The sequence below is a fragment of the Echiichthys vipera genome (assembly GCF_963691815.1).
Source record: "Echiichthys vipera genome assembly, chromosome: 1".
Classification (NCBI taxonomy): Eukaryota; Metazoa; Chordata; class Actinopteri; order Perciformes; family Trachinidae; genus Echiichthys; species Echiichthys vipera.
This window is the reverse complement of record NC_139826.1, coordinates 8,305,447-8,326,483: the sequence shown is the minus strand read 5'-3', so window position 1 is coordinate 8,326,483 and position 21,037 is coordinate 8,305,447. Positions and strand designations below refer to the sequence as shown.

The window sequence follows — 21,037 nt, the reverse complement described above, 5'->3', positions numbered from 1 at the left end:
GATTGATAATGTTTTTTACGGCTATCAATTTTAGAATTAAAAAAACTAATAATAATTATAGAAGCAGGATGAGAAAGCACAACGACTTTGGGGAAGAAATGCATGCATTAATGGGACATGAATAATACACATAAAGAGGATAGAAATTCAAGAGTATCAGAGGAACATTAGTATCCCCTGGTAGACTAGGCCTATAGCAGCATAACTAAGGGTTAGTATGCCCTAACTATAAGCTTGATCGAAGAGGAAATATTTAAGTTTACTCTTAAATATGAGGATGGTGTCTGCAACCCGAACAACATTTGGGAGTTGGTTTCAAAGGAGAGGAGCTTGGTAGCTGAAGGCGCTGCATCCCATTCTACTTTTGGAAACTCTAGGAACGACAAATAGCCCTCCATTCTCAGAGTGTAGCGATCTATTTGGGTAATACGGTACTATGAGCTCTTTAAGATAGGACGGAGACTGACCAATAAGAGCTTTGTAGGTAAGAAGAAGGATTTTAAATTATATGTCCATATAACCCATACAACCCTTGCATACTCACAAGACAGGGCCTGAAACAGGACCACGGCATTTCCTACACAAAAGTTCCATCCATCACCCAACATCTTCAACTGCTTTTCCCCAACGGGGTAGCAGGGGGCTGTAGCCAATCCAAGCTGAGTAGGGCATGAGCTGGGGTACACCCTGGACAGAACGCCAGTCTATTGCAGGGCACATAAAGACAGACAGAGACAGACAACCATTCACACTCACATTAACACCTACGGGCAATTTAGAGTCATCAGTTAACCTAACACATGCATGTCTTTGGACTGTGAGAGGAAGCTGGAGAACCCAGAGAAAACCCACGCAAACACAGGGATAACATGCAAACTCCACACAGAAGGGCCCCAGCTCAGATTCGAACCAGGAACCCTCTTGCTGTGAGGCGAGTTGTTATCTGTAAAAACAAACTTGATGGGAGCATGTGAACACCTGTATGTAAACTTACCCCGCATACAAACATGTTGGAGACATACAATTGGCTACACGGATGATGAGTTGGTGAATTGAAGCTAGATTATAGAAATTAAATGAGAGGAATCATTATATTATTATAATATTTCATTAGGGCTTTCTACCCATCATATTCTCCATCAATGGAGCACAGAGGAGCTGGCCAGACTCTGTGAGAATTACAAGATAAAAAGCATCAAATATTTGCGTAACAAGTGGGTTGTTAATAATATCTTGTGTGCATATACCACTAAGTGAGACTTAAATTGTTACAGTATTAGTTGTGTAAACCCATCACAGTGAGACTGTGACCTGGCACCTCCAGCACAAGCAGCTCGATTTCTGTCAGAAACATTATTTTTCTTTGGTTTCTTCCTGTTGTTGATGTTATTCACCATAAAGAACCAATAATCAGCAGGCTCATTATTATGCATTAATATTCTTATGGTGCTTTGCATTTACAGTTGAGTATTGGCATGTAGAGGTGGGGATATGACGCAGATCTACAGTACATGTGCACATTTCCAGGTGGACTGTGATTTCTAAAGGAAATGTCGCCTGCAGGTGTGCGTACGCAGTCTACTTTTGGCTTTTGTGCGTACACACACGCGGTATGGATCCTACCCACTGTTTTATAAATGAGACGCCTGGGGCCTGTTTCACAAAGCAGGTTTAGTGAAAACTCTGAGTCTGTTAACCCTGAAATGAGGGAAACTCTGAGTTTTCAGTTTCACAAAGGGAGGTAACTCAAACCAGAGACAGAGGGGTAACTCTAGCCTGTTTCACAAAGAGAGGTAACTTAACCTCTCGGTCAGTTACCATGGTAACATGCTCTCTGAAACTAACCTGGTCGGGACCAGGTTTTTCTCAGAAAACCTTGAGTTTCTCTCTGTCTCCGCCCTCTTTCAGCCACACACGGCATTTGATTTCCTCATTCATTCAGTCAGCTGGCGAGTTTTGGCGTAGTATAGTTCCGTCTGTTTTTTCAGAAAATCACTGCAAACATCAGTCATTAGAAGTTATATTAGGTGCCGACTATTTCACTACCATGGCGTGTCCTTTTGATAACGATCCCGTGGATGAAGGTGAAGAATTACTGCGCAGAGAATTAAATATTCGTCGGGAGATGATTATCAAACTATTGATTATAGATGTTCTTGCATTTCCAGGCAATTCTCTTTTTGAGCGGTACCGTTTCATATCACAGCGGATATTCTGTTGCGCTGCGTTTTTTTGCAAACGGGAGTTTGTGTATACAACGTATAAAAGTCATTCAGTAGTCCTACAGTAGAAGTTATATTAGGTGTTGAATATTTACACTACAATGGCATGTTCTTTTGATAACGATCCCGTGGATGAAGCTGACGCATTATCGCAAAGAGAATTAAATATTCGTCGGGAGATGATTATCAGACCGCGCATAGACGTCCTTAATATACTGCAGCCATAATTACAAAATGAATGAAATGGATCTTTTGAGCAAGTTGAATGTATTTGACTTAGCGTTTCCTAAGTATAATCCCAGCTTTTCTTGCAATTCATAGGTTCAAAAGTGTGTGCTTTTAGTTGGGTTACGGGTATATAAACTACTCCTATATAGCCTTCTGATCCAGAATATCACCTATAATGCGAGGGGGCTGAATACGGCACAACACCGTTTCATGTCACAGTCCATCTCACCCCTCCTTACATTTCCAACATTAACAACCAGTAATGCTCTATTATCACAGCAGATATTGTGTGTTGCGCTGCGTTTTTTTGGAAATGGGAGTTTTTTATACAACATTTATATGTTGAATAAAACACAGCCACTTACGGTAATATTTACTTTACCATGTAAAACATGCACAAAATGAAGCGTCACCATGAGATTGTGCTGAGGTTTTGCCTGTTTGAATACCTGTATGTTTTTATGTTTCATCTTAAACTAGTTCCAAGTGCGCTTCTCCCCCGCGGGGTTGCACTTAAATGAAATAAATTAATAGACTACCACTCATGCAGTTCCCCCTGTGATATTACTGTGATTACAACAGGACTACATTTAAACTTACGCACTGACCCGAGCCGCAATGTTCTCCCGCACCGCCTCCCTCTCTTTAGCTGCTGCAGCGGTGTAAACCTGCTCAAACTCTCCGTATGAGCGCATTAATATTTCCAATTCCAGTTGTAGCGTAGCCCTTCGCTTCCCCGTTGCCATGGTGACTCGTCGAATCAGGGCTCTATTGATGCTGTCTTTTTTTACTTGTGGTGCACGCGCTTAACTCCAGGTCAAACTACTCCGAGTTGATCAACCTAACGCAAATCTGCTGTTCTGGAACCGAAAACTCAGAGTTTCCTATCTCAGAGTAGATCAACTCAGAGTTCAGGGTTAAACTCAGAGTTTTTTGAACCTGCTTTGTGAAACAGGCCCCTGGTCTCCACACGTCGTTCTCCACCTAGAATAAGAAGACAAAACATATCTGTTATTGAGGGCACACGGAAATGAGGTCTGATATAGGCCATTGTCTTGAACAGTTTTTCTGGGCCAAGCCAGGAAACAAACCTGGTATTTCTACTTTATTCATAGTCCATGAGTATGGAACATCCTTTTAAATCCAAACCAATTTGACAGAAATGCACAGTGTGGATTATGCCTGTAATACTTTGGCTGTTGCAGTCACAGGAAGAAAAAAAATACAACAGAACGGTGATCTTCCAAATGAGAAATGTGTGTAAAATTACAGAGATTGTCCTATAAAATTATAAATTGGGCAGCTTAGCAAAATTGAAAACATGAAAAAGCACACCATCATTATATAGAAGAGAGTTAGTAAAAAAAAAAAAATGTTTCACTTCATCACACTGATGCTCCCTGGCCGCTGGCTTCAGTCAGACCTCATTTCACGTTTCAAAAGTTTGAATGGGAGTAGGAGGCACAAGGTGTGTGTGTGTGTGTGTGTGTGTGTGTGTGTGAGAGAGAGAGATAGAGAGAGAGAGAGAGAGAGAGAGAAAACCATAAAAGTTCAATTGTATGCATTTCATCAGCAGGGAGAAAAAGAAAGAGAGCAGACATGATGTCCTCAGAGGAAATGAGCCAGTCTATATTTGCATGTGTGTGTATTAGGGATGAATTCCAGAGTCAGGTCTTTGTCATGGTGGTCAGTTCGGGTCAATCACCAAATTCAGCCTATTGCCTTTCTCTTAGCTTATTTTCTGTGTACCCTCTCTTTTTTTTTGTGAGTATTGTCGAGGAAGAAAAGAGGCAAAAGATTAGAGATGTGGAGAAACAGCATGTGAGTATATGATTATGTTTTCAGGATGAGAAAAGCATGGCCACTGAGAGAAGCAGAGAGGTAGAAAAAAAGATGTGTAAGCGTAGAGCGTAGAGGTAGCCCAGGCTTTCAGGTGTGATTTGCGATGAAAGCGGCAAGCGTTTCAACTGACTTCAGCCAGGTTCTCTGGAGAAGACATTGATCAGAATGAGATGCGATGCGTGGCGATGGAGAGGATGAACGAGAGCCGGGGAGATAGAGGAGGGAGGGCCAGGGAATGGGAAGGAAAGGTGAAGGGATGGAATGTGAGGAGAGGGGGATGCAGAAGATGAAACAGCGCTTATTATTAATGTTCTTAATTCTGCAGTCATGCCTCAGAAGTAGGAGATTTAAAAAAAAAAAACATTATCCCTTTGTCTCTCTATTTCTCCCTGCTCTACCTCAATAATGAAAGTTAGCCCTCAGTGTTTTCAATCCAGCACACTCAAGACTTAATGACATTATATTGGTGTTCAACTTTTGAAAAAAAATCATTGGTATGGCACTCAGATACCAAGGTTGATCTTGTCATTAAATTAATGTGGCCCTTAGGGCAGTGGAGATGATTGTGGAAGCTTCTCAGTGCATTGGAACAATAGTGCAAGGAACAATGCGTCCCTCTGGTCCTTTGTTGTTTGCTATACACACTGTTCTGCATTTAAAAGATGCAATGTATGCCTCTGTACATTTCCTCAACATGTGGGAGACTATATACAAAGGATGGGGCATGCTTATTCAATTTCAATCATGTAGGCTTTGTGGGATAAGAGACTACAGTATATCCCATACTGAGGGATTTAGCAACACCACAGCCCCATCTGAAGAGAACTGAAAGAATGAGAGAATAAACAAATGTGTTTTTCTTCTTTCAATAATTTAAAATGTCTTATCAGTATACCAAGCTAACAAGAAATTAATCATAAAGCATGAATAAAGCCTTCTTTTGGGTGCCATTGAAGAGGATGATACTAATGTCGTCATGTTTGTGTATATACGATGGTTTGTAGGGGTGGCAACCAAAACCAAAAGTTGTTTTCAGGTGGAAATATCAGCTGTCAACCTCCTGCTTTTTAACCACCTGACACACTGACTTCAGCTGAACCCCTCTTATCCCTAGATATCTGCCTCCTGTCTGCACTTTCTGCATCTCCTGCCCCTCTAATCCTCACCCCGTCTTCTCTTCCCTGCCCTCCCTCCTCCCACTGCAGACATTTCTACACTGCATGAGTGTGTCGCTTTGGCTTTTAATGTCATGGATTTGAAGGATCCATTATCCTGTGCTCGGAAGAAGGCAGGGCTAAAACTTGACCTACATAAAGGAGAGACCCTATTGATTGGACCCAATTTTTTCTTTTTTTTTCTTCATCTCACCTGTACATGAGTATTAATAGTGCATCAATGTTGTGCATGAGCTTTTTAAAAAAGTATTAAATATTGGTAAACACATTAAAAAAACCTTCTTCAGTGCGTCACAACCGTTTAAATAAGTTAGTTAAAATAGATTCTAATGCTGAGGTATTAATGATAAAACTGAATGGAAAATTGGTGATAATAAAACATCCAACATTGTGCATTGCATTTGTTGCAAAAGTGCAGCCATGGCATGACTGGAAACAATGATTTTGCTTTTGTGTTGTTGTGTTCCAAATGCAAATGTTAAAAAAGCAGAATGTTTCCAAGAAAAGCATGGGGCTGGACCCAAATAGTTGACTTTCGGGTACTCGTTCGTCGGGTAGGTATTCCGTTTTCAAATTTGGTATTCAGATAAGGAAAAAAAACATTTAAGTATACCAAAAGATGCATTACAGTACAGTGTTTGCATATCAGCTCAGTGTGAGTTATTGTGTTTTACTGTCAGTTGCTTTTCCTTCTTCTCCTGCCACATGCTTGGGCTTGGTGTGCAGCAGACAGTTGCTAACTTGTAGCTCTGCTACCAATAACGGAGACATGTCTGTTAGAGTCACGTTATAACCGAGCAGTCTGATGTGTATAGAGGTCCTAAACTCGAAGTTATTTGTTTTTTCCCATCTTTGTTTTTACCTTAAGATGACTGGAGAGACATCTTTGTATCATGTATTTTTCCAGAGTAGACTGGTTTTGACCCTGCTTGGATTTCCTGTAACACCAACTATAAGTGTAATCATCGTTTACACTTGCTACACTGCATGCAAACTAATCCTTTCCATCAGGGGCAATTTACACCTTTTTCAAAGCTTGTTTTATTTATCATTCAAGCAAAAGAAATCTTCATGTAACACCTAAGAACAGAAAGAGTACGATAAAGAGAGTTTATTAATATGGTATGAACAGTAAGCCACATTCCATTATTAAACTCCCACACAGCCCCTTCCATATTTAATTTAATATGCACAAGACTGAAGATATTCTCAGAAACAGTAAAGCCAAGGGTAACCAATAAATAGAAACAACTGTGTCCGATTTGAGTATCAAGGGGATGCAGAAATGATGCAGGTTAGTTAAATAAAAGCACATTGTTTTGAATAGAAAACTCACCTCTACTTATATTGTAAGTGTTTAATGCACAAGTGATTCAAGACATCACTCAAAAATAACAATGATCCATAAAACACAACCAGTGTCAAAGTCAAAGCCAATGCAGCACAGGCCCTTTGGTAGAAAAAGTGGAATAGATGTGAACTGCATGGTTAGTGAGTGCATCCAGTCACAGTGGATGAGGTCCAATCAGTCCAGATCGTTGAGCAATAAGTGACCCTCTTTTGGTTCAACACGATTCACACTGAGTGGGTTGGTAAGCGAGTGCGTGTGCACGTGTGTCAATGACCCTGTGAATGAGTACATGCATGTGTATGTAAACTCAGCGAAGAGCTCCTTGACCAGTGTAACACTTACCAGCCAAGGACCGAACATCCATATGCACACACACACACACACACACACACACACACACACACACACACACACACACACACACACACACACACACACACACACACACACACACACACACACACACACAATAACACAGCAGTACATACTGAATTTAATTTCCACTTTCCCTTGCAGTGCTTCATCAAACTGCTCAACCTAGAGCACCATCGTTTCCTTTCTGGCTCATAACAGTTTAACCCACTTTGTCAGGAACTAGTGCAGAAAAACAGCTTGAGTTCTGAGACCTTAACTGCCTACTGTACTGTAATAGATTCTCACATTGGACCTGCACGTTTCACAGGTTTCTCTTGTTTATGCGTGTGTTGTAGCGTGTACACATAGGTTTATTGGTCTGTGTAAACTAGAGTAGCCAGACATTATAACCTACACATTTGTTTGTAGTCAATAGCTCATATGATGGATCGATGAGTGCTAGTGTTAAAGTAACAAGCAGTAAAGGTTCTCAGAGTTATCAGATTGAAAAAGTAGTTTGTAAACTATTAATTGGTTTCAGTACACCATTATCAGCATCAAGTATTTTACCAAACACCTGCACACTTTATTGTATGGAATTGGCATAGGTGCAATCACCATGTTTAAGTCAGTAAGTAAAGATGAAGATACACAAAATGTAAAAAAAGATTATTAAAATTAACAGGACAGAAATGTTTATTTCTTTTTTTTTTGTTTGAGTTTGATAAAAGACTGGTATGCAGTTGCATATGTCAATAGCTTCCCTCCCATCGAGTGTTAACATGTAAGCTGGATCAATATTGACCTATATCTAAACTAAACGCCTGGGTTACTTTTGAATATGGCATTACAATATATACTTCCTGTCTCTATTAAAGTAAACTTAAATTCACATGTTTTCCACTCTACTTAAGCTTGCTTTGTTAGACATGTAATGAAAACTCTATGAAACTGAAGTTTTTGACAAAAAATGCCCCAAATGCCCTGAAATCAATGAAAAAAAGATTTTGAAAAACTTAAACCAAGCCTCAAGCTAGCTCGCAAGCATATAGGCCTGCAGCAGCTGAACAACACTGTCATACAATTAGAAAAAGCAGGAAAGATACAACATACAGAACAGTGCATGAAAAGTAGGCATGCTCTGAATAATTATTGAGGGAGGTGTTTTTACATTAAGTGTGATTGATTTGTAGCGAGCCCAAGAATGATGGCCCCCCCTTCTCCACTCCCCCACTGCTCACATTTCACGGTAGAAATGTTGTTCCTTCCATGCAAACAGGACTCGACACCACCTTTCTAAATGGACTTAGGCACAGACCGACCAAATGTGCCTGGATCACCGTAATAACACTAATCAAACAAACTGGATTTTGTGGTCATGCGTACTAGATTTGGTCCTCGGTCTCTGAAAACCCCCTAACTTAAGTACTAACAGGTGGTGTTTTATTATGGTGTTGCTGTGCCAGGTAATGTTTTGTTTTGATGAATGATGATGAGCTTCTGGCTTTTCCGTGTCCTCTGATTTAACACAGTTTATAGTGTTTGGAGTTAAGCAAAGGGAGCTGCACACTGCTGTTCAATATATAATCTATAACGTACATGGCAATACACTAGTCAATATCTGGTGTCTTCCTCTGTCTTTCTCCATCTAGCTCCAGTCATTCCTGCAGGTCAGCGTGTCCCAAGTCCGGGTAGACGAGTGTCCTAGCTCAGAGTGTGCTGGGGCCGGTGGCTGCACCAATGTTTTGAATGTGCGGGACACACCCACAGTCGTGGATTGTGGGACTATGAGTCTTGTATCTGTGACAGTGGAATCGACAGCTGTGTGCTCCTGCCCAGGTAGAGAGCAGTCCCACCAGCCCTGCACAGCATATCCCAGAAACCCCTGCTTTAACGGTGGCGTGTGTGTGGACACTCAGCATGGCTACAGGTGAGTTGAAAATGAACATCATGTCCAAAACAGACCATGATGGGCAGAGTTTAGTAGCAAGTGATTTAATTTTCTAATAAACATGCAACAAATTATTCTTGTTTATTCTGTTACAGTACGTTCTGATAGTCCTGTCACTTTGACTTTATCTCAACAAAAAAGACAATAACCAAGGACTATTTAGCTTCCTTAGTAATTTACAGGAGAGATAATTTCCATGTGATATATATTACTTAAGCAGAAATAGTAAAAATAAAATGAATACGATGAAGCAATATCATGAAAGTGTTTGGATGTAAATGCAGTGGTATGGGTGTGTTGTTGGTATGGCTGTTTGTTTTCTTTAAAAAAATGATTTCAGCCTTTATTTTTCCCAAAGAGTACTTAAGATTCTGGAAGTCAGCAGTGTGAGATAGAGTGAGCTGGGAAAAGAGGAGTAATGAGCTGGTGATGGAAAAAGGGTACTTTTGGACATGATTGTACACTAGAATTGAATTACTATCTGTACATCTCTTTCTTTCTCTCTCTCTGTATCTATCTATCATTTAACTATATACCCATCAATCAATCAATCAATCTATCTATCTATCTATCTATCTATCTATCTATCTATCTAGCTATCTAGCTATCTAGCTATCTAGCTATCTATCCCCATCCATACATCTTTCTATCTTGCTATCTTTCCCCTACCTATCTATCTATCTATCTATGCTTTTTAATGTGTTGCGGGAAGGTAACTCTCTTTCTGTTTCTGTTTCTTTACTGAAAAGAAAGGCTAAAGAAGGTTAAAATGTGAGATAATAATTTCAACCTTTGTCTATCGCCTGCTGCCTTAAAGTTGAAGCCTCATTATGAGGGTATGCCTGTGGGTCTATTGGGTCTTACTTCTGAAAAAAACGTACTGCAAAGATGTCGGTGCTCTTGAGATATTTCAGTACATACTGTATAATTCATCAATAAATCACCATACATTGTCATTGTCTGTATTTACTGAAAGAAGGCATTTCAACCATCTTCCCTTAGTTAACCTCATATGCCTTGCACCACTCAACCAGGAAAATGAATGCATTGTGGCTTTCCCTAGTCATTATGACATCTTCAGTACTCACAATCACATTACTTTGGTTTCACATGAAACAGAATGCAAACAGGAAAATATTGTGGGTATGTCTCAGTTGCACTTACATAATTGTGTCATCATGTGTGCCATTTTACAGAGACTACTTTCTTTTAAGAGCAAATGCATCTCAATTGTTATATTAACAAACCAGTTGACCCATTAGTTCTGGACACACATACTTTACTTTCATGCAAATTCCAATAATAGTCGCACAATGAGTTTTCCCATCATGGCAGACATGAAATCTTTGCGATTAGAGATGCTTAAGATGAAATTCCACATCAAAGAGTATGTTGACCTAATTGAAAAGGCATTCATGAATTAATAATCTGGGGATTTTAGAGATGCCTTTGTATCGGTGACACATAGGTGTAGTTGTAAGCCTCTACACTTCTCAGCTAACACTACATCATTCCTAAATCCCAAGTAACTCATGTCACTATTGGAAAAACAGCACACATTGAGATAGCGGGCCTGGTGTTTGCTTTGAATGCTCTTTGTTAGTGCATCAAGATCAGTAAACAGCTTGTAGTGCTAGTTTTATGCCAAATTTTTGTTTCTGCCAGACACTAAGAATTCCCGATGCTGCAATTTAGCTGGTGTCCTACCTGGCCCCCAGACTTATGAAGCTGTACAATGTGAGATGAGCTGTTAATGTCCCAACTGCAAAGAAGCTCAGAGGTGTGTATCAGAGAGATATCAAGACAAAGACCATGAAAATTTTACGAGGAGAGCAAGGGAGAAGATGGAAGTGAAGGGAGAAATTAGAAGGAAATTAAAGGAGTGAACATAACCTCAAAGCATATGCTTTTGAGACTGAGAGAGATGAAGGCAAAATGCCTGTAGTGTTGTATGTAAGCTTGTGAGAGTGTGTTCATGCTGTGTTTAGTTTAGAGGCAAATCCTCTCTCACATGATGTCTGTGATTAAAACGTGATGGAAATTACCACATCAAAATAAACAACCTGCCCAGCGCCACTGAACATGAAACATGTATTTAATGCAATGGCAGCAAATGTCCTAATAATCACATGACTACTGTACTCTTAATTTTTAGCTCCCAGGTCTTTTCACACTTCTTTTGCTCATTAACAGCAGTATGTTGTTTCTCACTGGTGTGTTGCAAATGTAGATGAGGTGGATTAAAATTAAGTTGCAATAAGTATTTTTATTCATGCTGAAGAGAATTCTTGAACCTTGTTACAGTCGTTAACAGCTGCTACAGCTGAATATCACTGAAACTATTTCAGATTTGAATGAGACAGTGCTTGCAGTGTTGGCAGCGTCACCTACATTATGAGGCAAATATGTAGTTGCATCCAGCAGACAGCTCATTTGCACACAAATTTTTACTTACATTCAGTTTTATTTGTGTGGTCAAGTGGGAAAACGGCTGTTAAGACTCCATATAACAGCAGTAAGTACCGTTTTTGTTAATGTGTTCATATACAACTATTTTGCATTAGTAGAGTGCGTTTTGGGAAAACATGCAGAGACTTTTTGAATTTAGGGATGGCAACGTTGACCCACTCACAAATAATTGGAAGAAAGTTGGTCCCTTCACTTTTAATATAGCACCATCATCTGGTACAGCTGTGGCTCGGGAGGTAGATGGTTAGACTAATAAGAAGATCGGCAGTTCGATCCCCAGCTCCTTCAGCCCCCAATGCCAGAGTATCCTTGGGCAAGATACTGAATCCCAAATGGCTTCTGATGAATGGTTGGATTTAGATTCCTGATAAGGAGGCAGCACCTTCCATGGCAGCATCTGCCATCAGTGTATGAACTTGGCATAGAGTGTAGAGCGCTTTCAGTGGTCAGAAGATTAGAAAGGTACTTTTATTACTTGATCTATGACTAAATACCAGCAAAACTAATGACATTCCCATCAACTTCAGCTCTACTTTGTGTTTTGTTGAGTGCAAATTAGCAATTATACTATTAATACTAAACTAACATGGTAAACTTTATAGGTACTTAACATTAGCATGCTCATTATTCTCATTTTGAGTATTTGAGCATGCTGACATTAGCAGAGCTCAACTACAGTCTCACAGAGCCACTAGCAAGTCTCTTTTAGATCAAGCCCATAACTTTTACTGAAGCCCTCTGATATGAATGTTATTTGTACGCAGGGATGCACTGAGACATTGAGACGTTTAGAGTTTCTCTTTCAAGATAGCAGAGAATGGAGTAAAAGTGTAAATTGAGCTGGCTATAGAACATAACCACGTAGCACAAAGCTTCATCACTTGCAGGAGATGGAAGATATGTTAGCCTTAAGGCTCATAATCATAATCTTGTAAGACAAGATGGCGCCGTGCTAGTGGCAGCCTAACGTAGCAGCTCCCGGTACTTTGTACTTTTTACTAGGTTTTTATTGTGTTTTTAGCGTATTTCTTTATTTATTATCTGTACCCTGCGTTGTGGATACACACTGTCCACACATCAAGATGTTTATCCTACGGTTTGGATATCTCTTAGTTAGCTTTTTCGTGCTTTGGTCTCTCCTGGTGACTGGAAGCCGTGCCTGCCCTACAGCCGGCATTGTTTACAGTCGCGACCAGCTGATCGCCCTGGGGCCCCAAACCCTCTTCGTTGGGGAGAGACCCACAGTACCGAAGGAGCTAAGGAGGAGACGGCAAGGCGGCAGAGCCGGAGCTAAACGGAGGAGGAAGTTTAAACCCTGCATCCCGGCAGTTATTACTGGAAACGTAAGGTCCCTGGCAAATAAGATGGACGAACTGGAAGCGCTCGTCAGGACACAGCGGGAATACAGAGAGTCTAGTATCATGTGTTTCACGGAAAACGTGGCTACACGACCAGATACCGGACTCAAACGCCACCATCCCCGGCTTCCATACGGTCCGAGCCGACAGAGACACCACCGCGAGCGGCAAGAAGAAAGGAGGAGGACTCGCCGTGCTCGTCAACAACAGGTGTCATATTATCTGCCACAGGAGTTTACCAGCGCCATCGCCATTAATGTTTACATTCCGCCGCCTGGAAATGCAGACGCAGCGTGTGACGTCATCGGCGCTGCAACCGCAGCACTACAGACGAAACACCCCGGAGCATTCGTCATCATCACAGGTGACTTCAACCACGTCTCTCTCTCATCCACTCTCCCAACGTTTCACCAGTTTGTCAAATGCACAACAAGGGACAATAAAACCATAGATCTGCTGTATGCAAACGTTATAGAGGCATACAGCCCCACTGCCCTCCCTCCCCTGGGAAGGTCAGACCACAACCTCGTCCTGCTCTCCCCATCATACACGCCTGTGATTCAGCAGCAACCAGTGACAGTAAGAACTGTGAGAAAATGGTCTCCTGAGGCCATGGAGTCACTGCAGGGTGCTCTAGAAGCCACAGACTGGGATGCACTTTACAAACCACAAGGCGAGGACATTGATGGCATCACTGATTGCGTCTCTGATTACATTGGGTTCTGCATAGACAACACCATCCCCAGTAAAGAGGTCCGCTATTACCCAAATAACAAACCATGGGTTACCAGCGACCTGAAGGCCCTACTTCAGGTCAGGGGACCGTGCAGAGCTCAAGCGTGTTCAGAGAGAACTTAAACACAGCATCAGGGAGAGTAAGGAAAACTACAGGAGAAAACGGGAATCCAAACTGGAGAACAATAACACCAGGGATGTATGGAGGGGGATGATTGAGATCTCCGGCTTCCAGAGGAGAGGAGGAGGAACAGCAGATGGAAATGAACAACGTGCGGACGAGTTTAACCTGTTTTTCAACAGGTTTGACCCCAGCCTCCTAATCAGCCCCCCTGCTGCACCTCCGAGTAACTACCTCTTGTCACAACACCCCCACAGCTCCAAACCAGCCCCACAACACCACCCCAACCCCCGCAGCAGACACCAGGTTCCACCACCTCCTCCGACTACAGGCCGATTGCACTGACCTCTCACATTATGAAGGTCATGGAGAGGCTGGTTCTTGCACACCTCAGACCCCTAGTGTGCCCATCACAGGACCCCCTTCAATTTGCATATCAGCCCCATGTTGGGGTTGATGATGCACTCATCTACCTGCTGCAGGAAGCCTACTCCTCCCTGGACAGACCCAACACCGCTGTCCGCGTCATGTTCTTCGACTTCTCCAGCGCCTTTAACACCATCCAGCCCAAGCTGCTGAAGGCCAAACTGGAGAACATGCAGGTGGATTCTCCTCTCGTCACATGGGTAAATGACTATCTGACGGGCAGGCCGCAGTATGTGAGATTACGAAACTGTGTGTCTGACCGCCTGATCAGTAACATCGGCGCCCCCCAGGGAACTGTGCTGTCGCCCTTCCTCTTCACCACCTTAGCCGCAGATTTTAAGTACCTCACTAAGTCGTGTCATCTGGAGAAATTCTCTGATGACACAGCCATTGTGGGGCGTGTAGAGGGTGGAAGGGAGGATGAGTACAGGGACCTGGTCGGCAATTTTGTCAAGTGGTGTGAGGAGAACCACCTGCAGGTGAACGTGGCAAAGACGAAAGAGATGGTGGTGGACTTAAGGAGGAACAAGCCCCCGCCCTCTCCAGTCTGCATTGGTGGGACGGACATAAACATTGTGGACTCCTACAAGTACCTGGGTGTGGTGCTGGACAACAAACTTGAGTGGATCACAAACACACAGGCAGTCTACAAGAAGGGCCTGATCCGGCTTTACTTCCTGAGGAGGCTCAGGTCCTTCTACGTCTGTAACTGGATGCTTCAGATGTTTTACCAGTCTGTTGTTGCGAGCACCATCTTCTTCGCTGTGGTGTCCTGGGGTGCGGGCATCAAAGCAAAAGACGTGAACACACTGAACAAACTCATAAAGAAGGCAGGGTCTGTTGTTGGCTCTAAGCTTGTCACCCTGGAGGAGGTTGTGGAGCACAGGATGCTGGCAAAACTGGTGATCATGGACAATGTCTCCCATCCCCTCCATGAAACCCTGGACAAGCTTCAGAGCAGCTTCAGCAGCAGACTCATTCAACCTCGCTGCCTTAAAGAATGCCACAGGAAATCATTCCTACCTGCTGCCATCAGACTTTACAACGCTGCACAACAACGCTGAGCGACGCTCTGGGAATAAACTCACACTACTCAAAGTGACCTATCATTGAAATGCACCTTTATCTCTCTTGCATATTAAAATCCACATAGCACATTGTAATATAGTGTTTATCTGCAATACTGTACTTTTATTTTATTGTTGTTCATATTTTGTATTTTATGTTTTATCTTATTTTTAGTACTTCTGATTGCTCTGTACCGCTGCTACAATGACCTAATTTCCCCTCTGGGATAAATAAAGATATCTATCTATCTATCTATCTATCTATCTATCTATCTAATCAGCGTTTTCCTTTCAGCCTATATCCTAATATCCTCAAAGCAATTTCAGTCAAAAACAACTGGACTGGTTGTTTGTCTAGGAAGACGTTTCACCTCTCATCCAAGAGGCTTCATCAATTCATGTACGCATCTGACCAGGCTGGGACTGGTCCAACTAACTGGTGTGGAGATCCAGGTATTTAACCTCTCACAAGGCAGATGATGTCACTGACACCCTTTGTGCTCCAAGTGCCCACGCCCGTCGTTGGAGTGACAGTCGTTGGTGGGCAGTTGGTTTCGACTTCGTTAGTGCTCTATTGAGTCTGAACGACAGTCGTTGGGGTCGACCGGGCCATGTGTGAACAGTTGTCCTTTGAGGGTAGATTGTTGAATCTCCTGGGAAGGAATGAAAGGGCGGCATTGTAAATTGGAGATAAGTGGTGTCTCAGACCCCCTCCTCTGTTTAGCGATGGTTTCTCCACTTTTTCATAGATGGCTTCTTTAACTCCTCTTTCAAACCATCTGTCCTCTCTGTCCAAGATTTGGACATTACTGTCATCAAAGGAGTGGGCTTTCTCCTTGAGGTGTAAGTGGACAGCCGAGTCCAGGCCTGAGGAGTTAGCTCTCCTGTGTTGGGCCATGCGTTTGTGCAGTGGTTGTTTTGTTTCTCCAATGTAAAGATCTTTGCATTCCTCGTTGCATTGGACAGCATAAACCAGGTTGCTTTTGTGGTGGTGTGGTGTTCTGTCCTTCGGATGTACTAGTCTCTGTCTGAGTGTGTTACCGGGTTTGAAATACACAGGGATGCAGTGTTTGTTAAAAATTCTCCTGAGTTTCTCCGATACCCCAGCCACATATGGGATGACTATGTTGTTTCTCCTGTTATCTTTTTCTTTCTCAACCACTTTGGTTTTCTTTCTGGAGGCAGCTGTCGTTTTAACAAAGGTCCAGCTGGGGTAGCAACAAGTTGTGAGGGCGCCTCTCAGGTGCTTGCGTTCTTCCCCTTGAGCTTGTGAGCTAGTGGGCACGTTATCAGCTCTATGCTGCAGTGTTCTGATAACGCCAAGCTTGTGTTCCAAAGGGTGGTGAGAGTCAAAAAGTAGATATTGATCCGTGTGAGTGGGTTTTCTGTATACCCCTATGTGGAGGCTCCTGTCATTCTCCATATGGACGTCACAGTCCAAGAAGGGCAAGCTGTTGTCCTTAACTTCCTCTCTGGTGAACTTGATGTTTCTGTCCACTGAGTTGATGTGTTCAGTAAAAGTTTGCACCTCTTTGGATTTGAGAGTCACTGAGTAATGCAGAGATCTTTCCCTGATAATCAGTTGTATTGAGAACCACTGTGCATCTACCCTTGTCTGCTGGAAGGATAGTCATGCTGTGGTCTTTGCTCAGTGACTCTAACACTTATGAAACTCTGAAACGAGACCCTACCAGCGGTTACAAAAAGAAGGTGATAGAATGTCTACAGCAACTTCAAAAAGAAGGAGTCATTAGCAAACCACAGTATTACAGGCTTTACCCCCAGGACTCAACCCCCTGCTTATATGGACTCCCAAAAATCCATAAAGAAGGGGCCCCGCTCAGGCCCATTATCAGCAGCATAAACTCGGTCACTTATAACATTGCCAAGCATGTTGCCAATATTCTGGCACCACTGGCGGGAAACACCCCACGCCACATCCAAAACTCCATGGACTTTGTGAACAAAGTCCGAGACCTAAAAATGGATCCAGATGAAACCATGGTCCCCTACGATGTGACTTCCTTGTTCACCTGTATTCCAACCATGGAGGCCTTGGCCACGGTAAGAGAGCGGCTCACACAGGACAATTCCTTACAAAACCGAACAAATCTCAAACCAGACCACATTTGCCAACTTCTGGATTTGTGCCTGAATACCACATATTTCCAGTTTAATGGCATTTTTTACAGACAGAAACACGGCTGTGCCATGGGTTCACCAGTATCCCCTATTGTGGCAAATCTGTACATGGAGGAGGTAGAGGACAAGGCTTTGAACTCCTTTAAAGGAGTAACCCCAAGCCATTGGTTCAGATATGTGGACGACACATGGGTTAAGTTCAAATCCAAAGAGGTGCAAACTTTTACTGAACACATCAACTCAGTGGACAGAAACATCAAGTTCACCAGAGAGGAAGTTAAGGACAACAGCTTGCCCTTCTTGGACTGTGACGTCCATATGGAGAATGACAGGAGCCTCCACATAGGGGTATACAGAAAACCCACTCACACGGATCAATATCTACTTTTTGACTCTCACCACCCTTTGGAACACAAGCTTGGCGTTATCAGAACACTGCAGCATAGAGCTGATAACGTGCCCACTAGCTCACAAGCTCAAGTGGAAGAACGCAAGCACCTGAGAGGCGCCCTCACAACTTGTGGCTACCCCAGCTGGACCTTTGTTAAAACGGCAGCTGCCTCCAGAAAGAAAACCAAAGTGGTTGAGAAAGAAAAAGATAACAGGAGAAACAACATAGTCATCCCATATGTGGCTGGGGTATCGGAGTAACTCAGGAGAATTTTCAACAAACACTGCATCCCTGTGTATTTCAAACCCGGTAACACACTCAGACAGAGACTAGTACATCCGAAGGACAGAACACCACACCACCACAAAAGCAACCTAGTTTATGCTATCCAATGCAACGAGGAATGCAAAGATCTTAACATTGGAGAAACAAAACAACCACTGCACAAACACATGGCCCAACACAGGAGAGCTAACTCCTCAGGCCTGGACTCGGCTGTCCACTTACACCTCAAGGAGAAAGCCCACTCCTTTGATGACAGTAATGTCCAAATCTTGGACAGAGAGGACAGATGGTTTGAAAGAGGAGTTAAAGAAGCCATCTATGAAAAAGTGGAGAAACCATCGCTAAACAGAGGAGGGGGTCTGAGACACCACTTATCTCCAATTTACAATGCCGCCCTTTCATCCCTTCCCAGGAGATTCAACAATCTAACCTCAAAGGACAACTGTTCACACATGGCCCGGGTGACCCCAACGACTGTCGTTCAGACTCAATAGAGCACTAACGAAGTCGAAACCAACTGCCCACCAACGACTGTCACTCCAACGACGGGCGTGGGCACTTGGAGCACAAAGGGTGTCAGTGACATCATCGGCCTTGTGAGAGGTTAAATACCTAGATCTCCACACCAGTTAGTTGGACCAGTCCCAGCCTGGTCAGATGCGTACATGAACTGATGAAGCCTCTTGGATGAGAGGTGAAACGTCTTCCTAGACAAACAACCAGTCCAGTTGTTTTTTTGACTGAAATTGCTTTGAGGATAACGATGACCTGGACGAATGAGAACATTCACAGGCTTATATCCTAATATATAAAATATGTATTAACACCAAGGATCGTTTAACATAATTAAAATTAAATATGTGTCAAAGTTTATGATTACATCTACTATTCACATTGCCTCCCACCAAACTCTTCACACACACTTCCTAAATAGCCTTACTTTACATTCTTGGATTCTTAAAATTTTGGGTAAAAAGACTTGGGGACAGCTGGAAACAGTCTGGCAATTTGCTCTGTAAAAAATGCCCTTATTACCTCCAACCTCCTGGTGCCAAAGATTGAATGTCTCTCTTGCCTACAACAACAATTCACCACTTGAGTGACTGCTACATTCATCCTTTCATTCAAATATATTGGGCATACATATAGACAATCACATGCCCAGAAAAACAACTTAATGAAAAGGATGCTGACTGTAGCATGAATAACAAGTGAGAATGGTCAGGGAATTATGTGTAAATGGAACACGAGTTTTCTTTGTGGCTTTGACTTGTTGACAGAGAAACCACTGTCATAGATAGGGGGATGAAAATATGATATCAAGCAGATGTACAAAAGAAAAGAAGACAGGATTTGCTGTGACAAATCTTACAGTCTGTTCTGTAAATGTTGGGTTGGGTCAAATTCCTACACATCATCTACTCTAAATCACAGAAAAGCTTGCCAATTTCTCCAAAAACAAATTATAAAGACCTTTACACACCAGGGTGTGTTTTTCTGTGATTAATTTGCACATCAATATATATTGTATATGTTTTCACACAGAATGTGATTATTACACGGAGAAGCAGTGTTACTTATTTGTTTATTTTGGATGAAGGTCGCTTTTTCAGACTATTACGCATTGCGATTCGTCTGGTGATGGAAGCCTAGCAGTAGCATGCACGTGGGGCCAGACTGTCTGTCACAACAAACAGTGGAGAAACTCAGATTACAACACACACACAGGGATATGACTTGATTCTCTGCTCACAACGCCATTACTGCACTATACCGTATATTTACAACGAAATGTGTAGAGGCGCATGCAAAAGAGTTTAAATTGGTTAAAGGCAATCATGGTTTCTCAGTTCCGCCCTCATTTTTCTCCGAAGGTTTCGTCTCTTAAGTTTTTTTTAAATAACCATTAACATTAAAACCTAGTTATGTTTCTCAACTGCAAACTTTGATAAATACACAAATCTAGACAGTTTTGTAATGGTGGCCTTTAGGCAAATATTGCAACTTGCTGGCCTTTTCTTACTTTTCACTGTACTACTTCAAATCAAAAATTGTATACTTCATGTCACATGTTCTCCATCCAACTGTTCATTTTCCCCCCCACATTTTCTATATAAAAGTGCATGCTTCCATTTAACATTAACTGCCGGGGAACCATGCTCAGATTTTGCATTATTTGGTTTTATAGCATTTAGTTTACAAGGCCTCTGTGGATGCAGCGATCAGTGCTGCAGTTCCTGACAGGGTCTAACTGCGTTGCCATTCTGCTGTTATAAGGTGTGAATTGCAGATGAAACATAAATTTTCAGAGTATTCTTGGCGAGGTCTAACTCAAAGTACTGCCCTGGAATGCTGCTGTTTTTCTTAGTGTTATAGATAGAAACAAACCTTTCACAACCTCCTACAAGATGAATACTTTAGCATGTTAACTGTCAATTCCTTTTTCAAAGTCCTGGCAAACAAGTGTTCTAAAAGAGAGTCTTCATTAGCATAAATCATTCTGTAAACACGGACAAAAACTGGGGTGGGAGTGTTTCAACAAATCCGTTTAACTACAAACATGATGATGAAATAAGTTGTTTGGTGCTTCTAGTGGTAGAGGAGACATGTTGACCCTGTTTAACTTTGTGTAAATCAGCCTGATAATCTGTGTTTCCTCAGGCTCAGATATTTAATGGTGGAATTGAAGGGCTCTTTGCAGCCAATTAAATAAAACACCCATGTGTGGACCTCAGCTGTATCTCCATGCAGAATTTAAATATTATGATGAAATTAAGAGTCAATTCTCACACTGGCTCAATAATAAAGCTCATAAATAAATCGTATGTACATTCCAGCCCTCTATAGTGGTTAGAGGTAAAGATCGAATATGATACAACTTTATTGTCAGTGTGGACTGAAAGTCATTCTTAGGCCATTT

The 21,037-nt window shown here is 42.2% G+C and overlaps 1 protein-coding gene across 1 annotated transcript in view; it reads left to right on the top strand.

Annotated features, from left to right (window-relative positions):
* LOC310947763 (neural-cadherin) overlaps positions 1 to 21,037 on the top strand; it is a gene marked incomplete at both ends in the record, with an annotated part of 416,747 nt that overhangs the window by 283,433 nt on the left and 112,277 nt on the right. The window contains one exon of the mRNA XM_083914685.1: positions 8,825 to 9,102. Coding sequence (XP_083770811.1) covers positions 8,825 to 9,102 — 278 coding nt within the window. The remainder of the gene's footprint in view (positions 1 to 8,824; positions 9,103 to 21,037) is intronic.